At 53.1% G+C, this 16316-nt stretch overlaps 1 protein-coding gene across 2 annotated transcripts in view; it reads left to right on the top strand.

Annotated features, from left to right (window-relative positions):
- The window catches only part of CEP85 (centrosomal protein 85), a 174968-nt gene that overhangs the window by 138510 nt on the left and 20142 nt on the right, over nt 1-16316 (top strand). For both annotated transcript variants that reach the window (XM_073666560.1, XM_073666561.1), the window contains exons 9-11: nt 15033-15187; nt 15266-15395; nt 15463-15513. In XM_073666560.1, the coding sequence (XP_073522661.1) occupies nt 15033-15187; nt 15266-15395; nt 15463-15513 (336 nt within the window). The remainder of the gene's footprint in view (nt 1-15032; nt 15188-15265; nt 15396-15462; nt 15514-16316) is intronic.

The following is a 16316-nucleotide window of genomic DNA, read 5'->3' on the forward strand; positions in this document are numbered from 1 at the left end:
GCAATCTTGATACAAGGAACCAATGGAAGCTGATGACTGAGTGGTGGGCACTCACATCATTTAAATTCTGCTGTCAGATTAGTGACATTTTAAATGTTTAAAACTACAGTAATGTAGTTAAAGGCAAATGCCGGATAGGTTAACATTTGCCTAGCATGAAGAAGTCTCAGCTGTAAAAAAAATAATTAAAAATATAAAGTTTTGCAGTATATAGCTAAAATCATGGGTATAATGTAGGGACAGTTGCATAGCTGTCTAGAAAAAAAACTAAATTCTGAAAAGATGATAAAAACCTGAAACCCAGAATTTTTATGGAAAAAAAAAATTAGGGGTGCACATATAACATAGATGACCTTTTTTTATTTTATTATTTTTTTTTCATAAAAATGTCAGTTCAGCGCACAAAATAACACACCCTCACACAGCTCCATGGACAGAAAAATAAAAAGATATAAAGCAACCATGAATTGTAGATACTACAAATCCTTGACCGTTTAAAAATAGTCACATGAAGTGTTGTCAGTTTTTTTATTTTTTTTTTGGAGCCAAGTGTTTATTTTATAGGCGTATTCCCCCAAAAATAAATTATTCCTTGATCCAAAGGATTATTCCTCCCACAAGAAAACGAATCCCACAGACCCACAGCAATCCTAACGTCAGAGCTCTGGGAACCCTCAGAACTGGGCTCTGCAGCCCTGTCTCGAATAGACTGAAGGTGCGTACTCGCAACTTCTGCTTCATTAATGGACTGCGAGACTGCCGGAAATAGCCGACTAAACAGTCCCATAGACATTGAGTAGATTGGAGATCGAGCATCTTCACCATTCATGACACGACTGCGAAGCCCTGTTCTCGGGACTTAGAGTACCAGTCATGGGCTCGCTAGTGGTTCATAGAGTGTGTTTTGGGAGAGGTGATGGAGGAATAACCTATGATTTTTATTTTTGAATGACCCCATTCATTCTACCCATAGTGTACTGGAAATTGGGGGGAAAAAAAGTCCAAGTGAGGAGTGATTGTGAGGAAACCCTGCACCCAACCACCCACAATTCTGATTTTTTTTTTGGGTAAGGGGGGGATTGTTTTTTACTGTTTATATTTTTGTGGTTAAAAATGACTTCACAATATGGTTTCAGCACTATTATGGCGATGCCAAACATCTCCAGTTTTTTAATTTTAGTGATGAAAGAAAAACGATGGGTGCGTGGAATGATATGCCGGCGCGTGTTAAATGCGGCAGTCGGAGTTTGACAGCGGCATTTAACAGGTTAACGATCACAGGCTTCGCTCCATCTGTGATTTTTATAGGCTGGTCCTGGCTGTAACACACAGCCATCACCTGTCGTGTATGGGGCAAGGCCACTACATACTCCCGCTTTCGACTTGCACCATACATGTACGGCAGATGTTGTGAAGGGCTTAAGGTATAGCAGATGATACTTGACCCCTTGCCCCTCAAAAAGTGCTGTATTCATGTCTGGGAAGGGGTAATCAGGTGTGTGAGGGTGGGGGGGGGGGGGCTCATGAGCTGAGCTTCCGCCACATGCGACAGATACCAGCTATATTATATGGCCTGCATCTCTTTCTCACGGTTGTAGCTGTCACAGAGTTCTGGCCGTGGCTGTCAACCATTTAGACGCAGCTATCAAAATCTGACCGTGGTATTTAAATTGAACACGTTCTGGTGCCTGCTCACAATTGTGGAGGACCAATGGGTTACTATGACAGCCATAGGCTGATTGCTATATTCTGCAATACTGTCTTGTATATATTATATTGATTTGCCGTGTTTATAAAAGTACAGTCTATTAAAATTTATGTAATCAATTAAAGGAGTACTCTGAAGAGATGGAATTTTTTTTTTTTTTTGTGCTGTTTCTGCACTCATACACTAAAACGATAAGATGGTCAGTGTAGTTTAATTATCTTTATAAATCTTGTAATTCCGTGTGACAGAATCTGCTCCCCTCTCCTGTCTGGGTCATTACATCATATAAAAGTGACAAATGAGTGGCTGAAAAAACAGAGCAGTAAACAATAAATAGATATGTATAATCTAGATAAGTCCATACTACTGCCAAACGGACCTGAAAACAGGACGGACCATCATACACATAACACTGGGAAATCTCTGCAATGCAGAAGAGAGTGACCGCCACTAAATTGCATTTGAAAATTATATAAAATGTTATTAATACATAAATGCAAATTTCATAAATACATACAAGTAGTGCACAGCGAGGGGACAAAATACTGAAGACAATAATATAACTGTAAAAATATCAGAAACCGCGGCGGCATGCAGCTAGCCAGATTAGCAATGTATAGGAAGTTGTTTATGACAGAGAGAGACAAGGAGAGGGTTACGATAAATATTCATGGCCCATATATTTGTTAATGTGTAAATACAATACTTCCGTGCTTATGATAATATTGACTCATAAAATCATATCATCCAGGAATTAATGTCAATAAGACTAATACTAGATATACAATATTCTAAGAATGCTCCTGGCACATAGAAAATATATAAATACAATAGTTACCTGGATAACCACTGGCAGCTGGTTACCGCTGTGCACGTCACCCCGATGCGCGTTTTGGCAGAAACCGTTCTCAAGGGGTACATATACATCTTAACCACCCACCTTTTATATATAGTGTACTAACACAGAAGCCATAGAGTGCACGCACGTATCACCACCCCTACCGGGAGCACGCGCTTAATCATGTCATATGATCGCCAAAACAAAGTGTCACATCACAGTTGCCATGGAGGTACATCACATGACCAAATGGTCACATGGCCGTAAGTATCGAATGCCATGTTACCATGGACACGGCCCGCATCTGCATACCTAAAGCCTATATGACGCGGGTCGCACTGCCGTAACCGGGCGCACATCAGCATCTGCATCAGGGAGATGCCAAAAGCTGATGGGCGCACCAGGACAACGGAGCAACCGCGTACTGGCAAGGCAGCAACTATACACATCAAAATGTAAATGCACTGCCAATTTTCCATACCCATGCATTAGATGACAGGATGCCAAAAAAAATATATGATTTACACATAGTTAACTTGTATCAATCACCAAGTAGATATGACCACCCATAACCAAACATGGATTATGCTGTCATAAAATAGTGTATCATATACTTCTTACTTTTTACACTGACATGCACATTCTGCTATACCAGATATACCCATATTCATATAAATATATGACCATTATGACAGGTAAGTATATTAAGGTGTTGTCATAAAGTAATAAATAAAAATGACACTCATTTCAATACATATACTCTAAAGCATATAAGAATGGTATGATGACCTGAAGTGTATACAGACAATGCACATATATGTATCTTTCACTGTGCTCTTTATATCAGGTGGCTCATGTGATTTCTCGTCATATAAAACTCCAGGACTTAGAAATATCCATTCTGGACGACATGATGTTCAAGAATCCAATATAGTGAATCCAGTCAACCGGTGAATCAGTCAATGGCAACCAAAGATGGATCGGTAAGTAACAATGAAAATCTAAGAAAGAACCAATACACAATAAATTAAAAACAACGCAAAATAAGACACACAGGGTAAAACATTAAAGCAATAAAAATATTATAGTCCAGATGTCCACGTTAGCTAAAAACATGTGTAAGGGGAGCATGTGTTGGGGATAGAGGGTGCAGTTGGCCACGTAGATGTCCTTGTGGACTTATCTATATTGGCATGACCACATTGAAGACCATCCCACGCCATTTAAAATTGTATCGTAACTGTGACTCCAGTGCATTAAGGGTGAAAGGTATAGATAGCATTGAGGTAGGAATACGTGGTGGCTCGGTTTCACAAAAATTAGCACAACTTGAATCTACGGTAGGTGGATACGGGCCCTAAAGACACTGCATCCTATGGGTCTTAATGAGAACATCAGTTTTGTCCCATTTCTGTAGTCTACATTTTACCTGTGGGCCACTGAACATCTGGACTATAATATTATTGCTTTAATGTTTTACCCTGTGTGTCTTATTTTGCGTTGTTTTTAATTTATTGTGTATTGGTTCTTTCTTAGATTTTCTTTGTTACTTACCGATCCATCTTTGGTTGCCATTGACTGATTCACCGGTTGACTGGATTCACTATATTGGATTCTTGAACATCATGTCGTCCAGAATGGATATTTCTAAGTCCTGGAGTTTTATATGACGAGCATTCACATGAGACACCTGATATAAAGAGCACAGTGAAAGATACATATATGTGCATTGTCTGTATACACTTCAGGTCATCATACCATTCTTATATGCTTTAGAGCAGAGGTCCCCAACCGCCGGTCCGCGGACCAGGACCGGGCCGTTGGGGTTTTTCAGCTGGTCCGCGGCACCGCCACAGACCATCACAAAGCAAAGCGCCGGGTCCAGGACATCTCATAATTCCTCTGACTTCCGGTCATGTGACGGCGCCGTCACATGACCGGAAGGCAGGAGAACCTGGTGTCAGCGATTTGGACGAGCGCCAGGATTCTGCAGGGATCGCATGGGGGTAAGTATAACAAGTTTTATTTTTTTTTAAATACAATTAACTAGGAGTGGGGGGAATGGGAGATGCACATGGGGGGAGGGGAGAGATGAGAGATCCACATGGGGGGGAGGGGAGAGATGAGAGATGCACATGGGGGGGGGAGGGGAGAGATGAGAGATGCACATGGGGGGGGGAGGGGAGAGATGAGAGATGCACATGGGGGGGGAGGGGAGAGATGAGAGATGCACATGGGGGGGGGAGGGGAGAGATGAGAGATGCACATGGGGGGGGGAGGGGAGAGATGAGAGATGCACATGGGGGGGGGAGGGGAGAGATGAGAGATGCACATGGGGGGGGGAGGGGAGAGATGAGAGATGCACATGGGGGGGGGAGGGGAGAGATGCACATGGGGGGGGAGGGGAGAGATGAGAGATGCACATGGGGGGGGGAGGGGAGAGATGAGAGATGCACATGGGGGGGGAGGGGAGAGATGCACATGGGGGGGGGAGGGGAGAGATGAGAGATGCACATGGGGGGGGGAGGGGAGAGATGAGAGATGCACATGGGGGGGGGAGGGGAGAGATGAGAGATGCACATGGGGGGGAGGGGAGAGATGCACATGGGGGGGGAGGGGAGAGATGCACATGGGGGGGAGGGGAGAGATGCACATGGGGGGGAGGGGAGAGATGCACATGGGGGGGGAGGGGAGAGATGCACATGGGGGGGGAGGGGAGAGATGCACATGGGGGGGAGGGGAGAGATGCACATGGGGGGGAGGGGAGAGATGAGAGATGCACATGGGGGGGAGGGGAGAGATGAGAGATGCACATGGGGGGGAGGGGAGAGATGCACATGGGGGGGAGGGGAGAGATGCACATGGGGGGGAGGGGAGAGATGAGCGATGCACATGGGGGGAGGGGAGAGATGAGCGATGCACATGGGGGGAGGGGAGAGATGAGCGATGCACATGGGGGGAGGGGAGAGATGAGAGATGCACATGGGGGGGGAGGGGAGAGATGAGAGATGCACATGGGGGGGGAGGGGAGAGATGAGAGATGCACATGGGGGGGGAGGGGAGAGATGCACATGGGGGGGAGGGGGGAGGGGAGAGATGCACATGGGGGGGGAGGGGAGAGATGAGCGATGCACATGGGGGGAGGGGAGAGATGAGAGATGCACATGGGGGGGGAGGGGAGAGATGAGAGATGCACATGGGGGGGGAGGGGAGAGATGAGAGATGCACATGGGGGGGGAGGGGAGAGATGAGAGATGCACATGGGGGGGGAGGGGAGAGATGAGAGATGCACATGGGGGGGGAGGGGAGAGATGAGAGATGCACATGGGGGGGGAGGGGAGAGATGAGAGATGCACATGGGGGGGGAGGGGAGAGATGAGAGATGCACATGGGGGGGGGAGGGGAGAGATGAGAGATGCACATGGGGGGGGAGGGGAGAGATGAGAGATGCACATGGGGGGGAGGGGAGAGATGAGAGATGCACATGGGGGGGAGGGGAGAGATGAGAGATGCACATGGGGGGGAGGGGAGAGATGAGAGATGCACATGGGGGGAGGGGAGAGATGAGAGATGCACATGGGGGGGAGGGGAGAGATGCACATGGGGGAGGGGAGAGATGAGAGATGCACATGGGGGAGGGGAGAGATGAGAGATGCACATGGGGGAGGGGAGAGATGAGAGATGCACATGGGGGGAGGGGAGAGATGAGAGATGCACATGGGGGGCAGGGGAGAGATGCACATGGGGGGGAGGGGAGAGATGAGAGATGCACATGGGGGGAGGGGAGAGATGAGAGATGCACATGGGGGGAGGGGAGAGATGAGAGATGCACATGGGGGGAGGGGAGAGATGAGAGATGCACATGGGGGGAGGGGAGAGATGAGAGATGCACATGGGGGGGAGGGGAGAGATGAGAGATGCACATGGGGGGGAGGGGAGAGATGAGAGATGCACGGAGGGGGATGAGAGATGCACGGAGGGGGATGAGAGATGCACGGGAGGGGGATGAGAGATGCACGGGGGGGGGATGAGAGATGCACGGGGGGGGGATGAGAGATGCACGGGGGGGGGATGAGAGATGCACGGGGGGGGGGGGATGAGAGATGCACGGGGGGGGGGGATGAGAGATGCACGGGGGGGGGGGATGAGAGATGCACGGGGGGGGGATGAGAGATGCACGGGGGGGGGGGGATGAGAGATGCAGGGGGGGGGGGGATGAGAGATGCAGGGGGGGGGGATGAGAGATGCACGGGGGGGGGGGATGAGAGATGCACGGGGGGGGGGGGATGAGAGATGCAGGGGGGGGGGGGATGAGAGATGCAGGGGGGGGGGGATGAGAGATGCACGGGGGGGGGGGATGAGAGATGCACGGGGGGGGGGATGAGAGATGCAGGGGGGGGGGATGAGAGATGCACGGGGGGGGGATGAGAGATGCACGGGGGGGGGGGGATGAGAGATGCAGGGGGGGGGGGGATGAGAGATGCAGGGGGGGGGGGGATGAGAGATGCAGGGGGGGGGGGATGAGAGATGCACGGGGGGGGGATGAGAGATGCACGGGGGGGGGGGGATGAGAGATGCAGGGGGGGGGGGGATGAGAGATGCAGGGGGGGGGGGATGAGAGATGCACGGGGGGGGGGGATGAGAGATGCACGGGGGGGGGGGATGAGAGATGCACGGGGGGGGGGGATGAGAGATGCACGGGGGGGGGGGATGAGAGATGCACGGGGGGGGGGATGAGAGATGCACGGGGGGGGGGGATGAGAGATGCACGGGGGGGGGGGATGAGAGATGCACGGGGGGGGGGGATGAGAGATGCACGGGGGGGGGGATGAGAGATGCACGGGGGGGGGGGGATGAGAGATGCACGGGGGGGGGGGGATGAGAGATGCACGGGGGGGGGGGATGAGAGATGCACGGGGGGGGGGGGATGAGAGATGCACGGGGGGGGGGGATGAGAGATGCACGGGGGGGGGGGGATGAGAGATGCACGGGGGGGGGGGGATGAGAGATGCACGGGGGGGGGGGGATGAGAGATGCACGGGGGGGGGGATGAGAGATGCACGGGGGGGGGGGATGAGAGATGCACGGGGGGGGGATGAGAGATGCACGGGGGGGGGATGAGAGATGCACGGGGGGGGGGGATGAGAGATGCACGGGGGGGGGATGAGAGATGCACGGGGGGGGGATGAGAGATGCACGGGGGGGGGGATGAGAGATGCACGGGGGGGGGATGAGAGATGCACGGGGGGGGGATGAGAGATGCACGGGGGGGGGGGGATGAGAGATGCACGGGGGGGGGATGAGAGATGCACGGGGGGGGGGGGATGAGAGATGCACGGGGGGGGGGGGATGAGAGATGCACGGGGGGGGGGGGGATGAGAGATGCACGGGGGGGGGGGGGATGAGAGATGCACGGGGGGGGGGGATGAGAGATGCACGGGGGGGGGGGGATGAGAGATGCACGGGGGGGGGGATGAGAGATGCACGGGGGGGGGGATGAGAGATGCACGGGGGGGGGGATGAGAGATGCGGGGGGGGGATGAGAGATGCGGGGGGGGGATGAGAGATGCACGGGGGGGGGATGAGAGATGCACGGGGGGGGGATGAGAGATGCACGGGGGGGGGATGAGAGATGCACGGGGGGGGGATGAGAGATGCACGGGGGGGGGATGAGAGATGCACGGGGGGGGATGAGAGATGCACGGGGGGGGATGAGAGATGCACGGGGGGGGATGAGAGATGCACGGGGGGGGGGATGAGAGATGCACGGGGGGGGGGATGAGAGATGCACGGGGGGGGGGATGAGAGATGCACGGGGGGGGGGATGAGAGATGCACGGGGGGGGGGATGAGAGATGCACGGGGGGGGGGGATGAGAGATGCACGGGGGGGGGGGATGAGAGATGCACGGGGGGGGGGATGAGAGATGCACGGGGGGGGGGATGAGAGATGCACGGGGGGGGGGATGAGAGATGCACGGGGGGGGGGATGAGAGATGCACGGGGGGGGGGGATGAGAGATGCACGGGGGGATGAGAGATGCACGGGGGGGGGGATGAGAGATGCACGGGGGGGGGGATGAGAGATGCACGGGGGGGGGGATGAGAGATGCACGGGGGGGGGGATGAGAGATGCACGGGGGGGGGGGGTGAGAGATGCACGGGGGGATGAGAGATGCGCGGGGGGGGGATGAGAGATGCACGGGGGGGGGATGAGAGATGCGGGGGGGGGGATGAGAGATGCGGGGGGGGGGATGAGAGATGCACGGGGGGGGGGATGAGAGATGCGGGGGGGGGGATGAGAGATGCACGGGGGGGGGGATGAGAGATGCACGGGGGGGGGGATGAGAGATGCACGGGGGGGGGGATGAGAGATGCACGGGGGGGGGGGATGAGAGATGCACGGGGGGATGAGAGATGCACGGGGGGGGGGATGAGAGATGCACGGGGGGATGAGAGATGCACGGGGGGGGGGATGAGAGATGCACGGGGGGGGGGGATGAGAGATGCACGGGGGGGGGGGGGATGAGAGATGCACGGGGGGGGGGGGGGTGAGAGATGCACGGGGGGGGGGGGGTGAGAGATGCACGGGGGGATGAGAGATGCGCGGGGGGGGGATGAGAGATGCACGGGGGGGGGGATGAGAGATGCACGGGGGGATGAGAGATGCACGGGGGGGGGGATGAGAGATGCACGGGGGGGGGGGATGAGAGATGCACGGGGGGGGGGTGAGAGATGCACGGGGGGGGGGGGGGTGAGAGATGCACGGGGGGATGAGAGATGCGCGGGGGGGGGGATGAGAGATGCACGGGGGGGGGGATGAGAGATGCGGGGGGGGGGATGAGAGATGCACGGGGGGGGGGATGAGAGATGCACGGGGGGGGGGGGATGAGAGATGCACGGGGGGGGGGGGGTGAGAGATGCACGGGGGGATGAGAGATGCGCGGGGGGGGGATGAGAGATGCACGGGGGGGGGGATGAGAGATGCACGGGGGGGGGGATGAGAGATGCACGGGGGGGGGGGATGAGAGATGCACGGGGGGGGGGGGGTGAGAGATGCACGGGGGGGGGGGGGGTGAGAGATGCACGGGGGGATGAGAGATGCGCGGGGGGGGGGATGAGAGATGCACGGGGGGGGGGATGAGAGATGCGGGGGGGGGATGAGAGATGCGGGGGGGGGGATGAGAGATGCACGGGGGGGGGGGATGAGAGATGCACGGGGGGGGGGGGGGATGAGAGATGCACGGGGGGGGGGGGTGAGAGATGCACGGGGGGATGAGAGATGCGCGGGGGGGGGGATGAGAGATGCGCGGGGGGGGGGATGAGAGATGCGCGGGGGGGGGGATGAGAGATGCACGGGGGGGGGATGAGAGATGCACGGGGGGGGGATGAGAGATGCACGGGGGGGGGATGAGAGATGCGCGGGGGGGGGGATGAGAGATGCGCGGGGGGGGGATGAGAGATGCACGGGGGGGGGGGATGAGAGATGCACGGGGGGGGGATGAGAGATGCACGGGGGGGGGATGAGAGATGCACGGGGGGGGGATGAGAGATGCACGGGGGGGGGGATGAGAGATGCACGGGGGGGGGGTGAGAGATGCACGGGGGGATGAGAGATGCGCGGGGGGGGGGATGAGAGATGCACGGGGGGGGGGATGAGAGATGCGGGGGGGGGGATGAGAGATGCACGGGGGGGGGGATGAGAGATGCACGGGGGGGGGGTGAGAGATGCACGGGGGGATGAGAGATGCGCGGGGGGGGGGATGAGAGATGCACGGGGGGGGGGATGAGAGATGCGGGGGGGGGGATGAGAGATGCACAGGGGGGGGGATGAGAGATGCACGGGGGGGGGATGAGAGATGCGGGGGGGGGGATGAGAGATGCACAGGGGGGGGGATGAGAGATGCACGGGGGGGGGATGAGAGATGCACGGGGGGGGGATGAGAGATGCACGGGGGGGGGGATGAGAGATGCACGGGGGGGGGATGAGAGATGCACGGGGGGGGGATGAGAGATGCACGGGGGGGGGATGAGAGATGCACGGGGGGGGATGAGAGATGCACGGGGGGGGGGATGAGAGATGCACGGGGGGGGGGATGAGAGATGCACGGGGGGGGGATGAGAGATGCACGGGGGGGGGATGAGAGATGCACGGGGGGGGGGATGAGAGATGCACGGGGGGGGATGAGAGATGCACGGGGGGGGGGATGAGAGATGCACGGGGGGGGGGATGAGAGATGCACGGGGGGGGATGAGAGATGCACGGGGGGGGATGAGAGATGCACGGGGGGGGGGGATGAGAGATGCACGGGGGGGGGGATGAGAGATGCACGGGGGGGGGGGATGAGAGATGCACGGGGGGGGGGGATGAGAGATGCACGGGGGGGGGATGAGAGATGCACGGGGGGGGGGATGAGAGATGCACGGGGGGGGGGATGAGAGATGCACGGGGGGGGGGATGAGAGATGCACGGGGGGGGGGATGAGAGATGCACGGGGGGGGGGATGAGAGATGCACGGGGGGATGAGAGATGCACGGGGGGGGGGATGAGAGATGCACGGGGGGGGGGATGAGAGATGCACGGGGGGGGGGGTGAGAGATGCACGGGGGGATGAGAGATGCGCGGGGGGGGGGATGAGAGATGCACGGGGGGGGGGATGAGAGATGCACGGGGGGATGAGAGATGCACGGGGGGGGGGATGAGAGATGCACGGGGGGGGGGATGAGAGATGCACGGGGGGGGGGATGAGAGATGCACGGGGGGGGGGATGAGAGATGCACGGGGGGGGGGTGAGAGATGCACGGGGGGATGAGAGATGCGCGGGGGGGGGGATGAGAGATGCACGGGGGGGGGATGAGAGATGCGGGGGGGGGGATGAGAGATGCACGGGGGGGGGATGAGAGATGCACGGGGGGGGGGATGAGAGATGCACGGGGGGGGATGAGAGATGCACGGGGGGGGGATGAGAGATGCACGGGGGGGGGGATGAGAGATGCACGGGGGGGGATGAGAGATGCACGGGGGGGGGGATGAGAGATGCACGGGGGGGGATGAGAGATGCACGGGGGGGGGGATGAGAGATGCACGGGGGGGGATGAGAGATGCACGGGGGGGGATGAGAGATGCACGGGGGGGGATGAGAGATGCACGGGGGGGATGAGAGATGCACGGGGGGGGGGGATGAGAGATGCACGGGGGGGGGGATGAGAGATGCACGGGGGGGGGATGAGAGATGCACGGGGGGGGATGAGAGATGCACGGGGGGGGGATGAGAGATGCACGGGGGGGGATGAGAGATGCACGGGGGGGGGATGAGAGATGCACGGGGGGGGGGATGAGAGATGCACGGGGGGGGGGATGAGAGATGCACGGGGGGGGGGGATGAGAGATGCACGGGGGGGGGGGATGAGAGATGCACGGGGGGGGGGGATGAGAGATGCACGGGGGGGGGGGGGATGAGAGATGCACGGGGGGTGAGCTGCACATGGGCGGGGGTTATGTTTACATAACTTTGTTGCCTTATGAAGGGCGGGGGGGGCCCCCAAAAATTTCTTGCACAGGGGCCCACTACAGTCTGTGTCCGCCCCTGGGATGAAGTAAATGCAGCTGAACAGCAGCTGTCAGGACAGCTGCCCTGTCCTGCTGCAGGGCGTGATGGGGCCTCAGTGATGCGGCTCCTGGCACAGCACATTATGTGGGGCTCCTGGCATAGCTCCTGGCGGGGACCTGGTCTACACTATATGATAAGTATGCACTAAACTCCAAATCCCTCCATTACCCCGCCCCCATATGACCAAAGCCCCGCCCACCCCCTCCTTGCTGGGCCATGGAAAAATGATCTTGCTTCAAGCCGGTCCCTGGTGCAAAAAAGGTTGGGGACCACTGCTTTAGAGTATATGTATTGAAATGAGTGTTATTATTTTTATTTATTACTTTATGACAACACCTTAGTATACTTACCTGTTATAATGGGCATATATCTATATGCATATGGGTATATCTGGTATAGCAGAATGTGCATGTCATATATTTTCTTCGGTACCCTGTCATCTAATGCATGAGTATAGAAAATTGGCCGTGCATTTACATTTTGATATGTATAGTTGCTGCCTTGCCAGTAATCTGTTTGTCCGTTGTCCTGGTGCGCCCATCAGCTTTCGGCATCTCCCTGATGCTGATGTGCGCCCTGGTTACGGCGGTGCGACCCGTGTCATGTAGGCTTTAGGTATGCAGATGCGGGCCGTGTCCAAGGTAACATGGCATTCGATACTTCCAGCCATGTGACCATTTGGTCATGTGATGTACCTCCATGGCAACTGAGACGTGACACTTTGTTTTGGCGATCATGTGACATGACTGAGCGCACGCGTGTGCGTGCTCCCGGTAGGGGTGGTGATACGTGCGTGCACTCTATGGCTTCTGTGTTAGTACACTATATATAAAGGTGGGTGGTTAAGATGTATATGTACCCCATGAGAAAGGTTTCTGCTGAAACGCGCATCGGGGTGACGTGCACAGTGGTAACCAGCTGCCAGTGGTTATCCAGGCAACTATTGTATTTATATATTTTCTATGTGCCAGGAGCATTCTTAGAATATTGTATATCTAGTATTAGTCTTATTGACATTAATTCCTGGATGATATGATTTTATGAGTCAATATTATCATAGGCACGGAAGTATTGTATTTACACATTAACAAATATATGGGCCATGAATATTTATCGTAACCCTCTCCTTGTCTCTCTCTGTCATAAACAACTTCCTATACATTGCTAATCTGGCACTCGTAGCAGTGAGGGAGCAGATTCTGTCACATGGAATTGCAAGGGTTAAGCTAAGTGCCCATGAAGCAGAAATGCTCCTTATTTTTTCCGCATCTCCCTGGCAGGAAAAATGCATGCGGATTGTACATGCGTTTTTCCTGTCAGGTAGAAGCGTTTGTCAAGCGTTTTTGCATGCATTTCCGCATGCGGGTTGACAAGCTCTTTCCAGGCGATTTTAGCATCACTTGGAAAGTGCTTGACCACTTGGTCACACTATATAAATCCATGCAAACGGCATCAATAGTAAAAAAGAAAAAAATGGTGAAAAAAACATACTCGCCTTCCGATGACCCCCGGTCTGCTTCTCCGATGTCTTCAATGGCTCGTGGTGGTGTAAAAGGACCTTCCATGATGTCATTTAGTCATGTGACAGGTCACGCGACCGCTGACTAAATGACGTCATGGAAGGTCCTTTTACACCACCACAAGCAGCCGAAGACATCAGATGCACCGTACAGGAGACCGGGGGCCATCAGAAGGTGAGTATAATTTTTTATTTATTTTTTTTAATTTAATTATTTTTTAACTACAGGTACTATGGTACCCGGATCTGGAAGAGAGTCTCCTCGTCTCCAGACCTGGGTACCATCCGCGCATTGAATTGCTTAATATCCGCATGTGCACATGTACTCATGGGGATATTATGTGATTCAATGCAAGTCAATGGCGGCAATTATGCCGCGTTTCCGCAAAATTAATGGACATGCTGCGTATTTTTCCGCAATGATAATCTTCAGCAGAAATTTCCGCAGCATGTGCTCAGCACATGCGGATTATCATTGGGGACCATTGCAGACCTTCTACCAAACGTTTTTTAAGCGTTTTTTTTCAGCGTAATTGCCTCTGCAGAAACGCTTAAACGCATAGTGGGCACGCAGTCTTATAAAGATAAACTGCACTGACCATCTCATCTTTATAGTATGAGTGCAGGAACAGTACAAACATTTTTTATCTCCCTGGCGTACCACTTTTAACCTGACAGTAAATGCCGTAAAGAGAGAAAATAAATTAAAACTGCAGGATTTTTTTTTTGTCTCCCTACTTTCCTAAAAAAAATTTAATAATAAACAATCAAAGCTTTGGATGTACAAGAAACAGAAAAATAACAATGTTATGGATTTCAGAATTTTTGCAATCTTCTGAATTTTTTTTTAGCACTTTAATTTTTTTTATTTTCATAGAAAAATATTCAAATCACATTTGGTAACGTCGCAATCAGACTGATGTGGACGATCCTGTTTCCAGGCTATTTTACTGCATAATGAAAGCCTTAAAAACAAAATCCAAAATTGCTTTTTTTCACAATTTTAACACTCTTTGAATTTTGTTCACGAGTTTCAGTATGTTAAATGGTAAAATGAATGGTGCCATTCAAAATTACAACTTGTCCCACAAAAAACAAGCCCTCCTCTATATCCACGGAAAAATAAAGTTATGCTTCTTGAAAGAAGGCAAGGAAAAAGTGCAAAAAATTAAAAATTACCTGGTGCTTAAAGAGTTGCTCTATAAAAATAAATCATCTACTCAATTAAAATCTCACCTGTAAAAAGAGACATGGAAAGTCACCTTTGTATTAAAGAATACTTTGGATAAAGACATCTTTGACTATTGTCTTATAAGTTGTCATAAACGTCTATTTGTTGAAAACCTATTTGTCTTTTAGATAAAAGAACTTCAAGAGCAGAAGCTCATACTCCAGGAACAAGTGAGAGATCTAGAGAAAAAGATAGGAGAGCTGAGAGCAAACTACAGGGAAAGCGAGGCCCAACTTGCAGCTCAGAAGTTAAAGGAAGAGGAGCATGTGAAGACAGTAGAGGGGTACCAAACAAGAAAAAATGTAGGCGAATTCATGTTAATTTTGATTAGGTTAGATGACTTTATGTATTTTTGTTTAAGTTTTCAAAGAGAAATACGGAAGTTTGAAATGACCGACTGGAAAGAGGAAGAAAAACGTCTGACAGAAGAAGCAAATAAATTACGTCAAGAATTAGAATCTTTACATAAGGAGCGAGATTATTTACAAAATGTAGGTCACTATATTGATTCTTGATGTGTCCAGTCTACACACATGCTCACTCTTGGTTTACTTTCAGGTCATAGAAAACTACAAGAAGAAAATGGAACATATGTCCAATAGAATGAAAGTAAGTAAAGACTCCAGGCTGCAATAAATAAAACTGAGAGGACTCGTCACTTCTGAAGTAATCTGAAAGTCATTGGGCACCACAGTATAAAATATTTGTTATATTTATGTAATGAGGCACCTTCACCTTTCTTTTTATCTACCAAAGTCCACTCCCCACAATCAGTCTCCAAGAGGTTGACTGCTTGGAGCACAGGTTACTTCAGAAGTGATAAAGGCAAAGCTTCTAAAACTGCATTATAAACCAAAAGCTGATAATATCGTTAATGTCAGGGAAATATTGAAAATATCCTTTCTTCCTCTGAAGCCCCTCTCACCCCTCCCTTATCCACCCTTTGTCACAAGAGGAGAGCTCTGTCTCTATGCAAATTAACACACACCTGGGAAGGGCCTTGGAAGAAAATGCTGGCACATTAGGTGCTACAGACCCATTTAGCAGGCGACTGTGTTTTTCCTCTAACACAGAGGAGGACACAGGTCATTAAGATCAAACGCACTCAAATAATCAGAGCAATTCCCAGCCACAAGTTCCCAGGACATCTGGCACCGATACGAAATATGGAATAGCTCAAGTTCCATAATTCAGATAAGGGGACCCACATTTTTATGGGTAGGGTCAGCCAAGGAACAAGATGCTTATTTTTTCGTAGCTATGAGACCCTCTGGGAAGCTGTAGCGCAAGAGCACCAGAATAATGGATTGCAGCTACGCCATGTGTTGTCTCTAAATAAAGGTAAAATCATAATGGAAAATATGGTATCACTTTTGGGCTTCTGGGATCAAGCAGTAATAAGTTATTTCAAA

Source organism: Phyllobates terribilis, unplaced genomic scaffold, assembly GCF_046119375.1.
Source record: "Phyllobates terribilis strain yellow unplaced genomic scaffold, ASM4611937v1 Scaffold_332__1_contigs__length_2088354, whole genome shotgun sequence".
In the NCBI taxonomy this organism is placed as follows: domain Eukaryota; kingdom Metazoa; phylum Chordata; class Amphibia; order Anura; family Dendrobatidae; genus Phyllobates; species Phyllobates terribilis.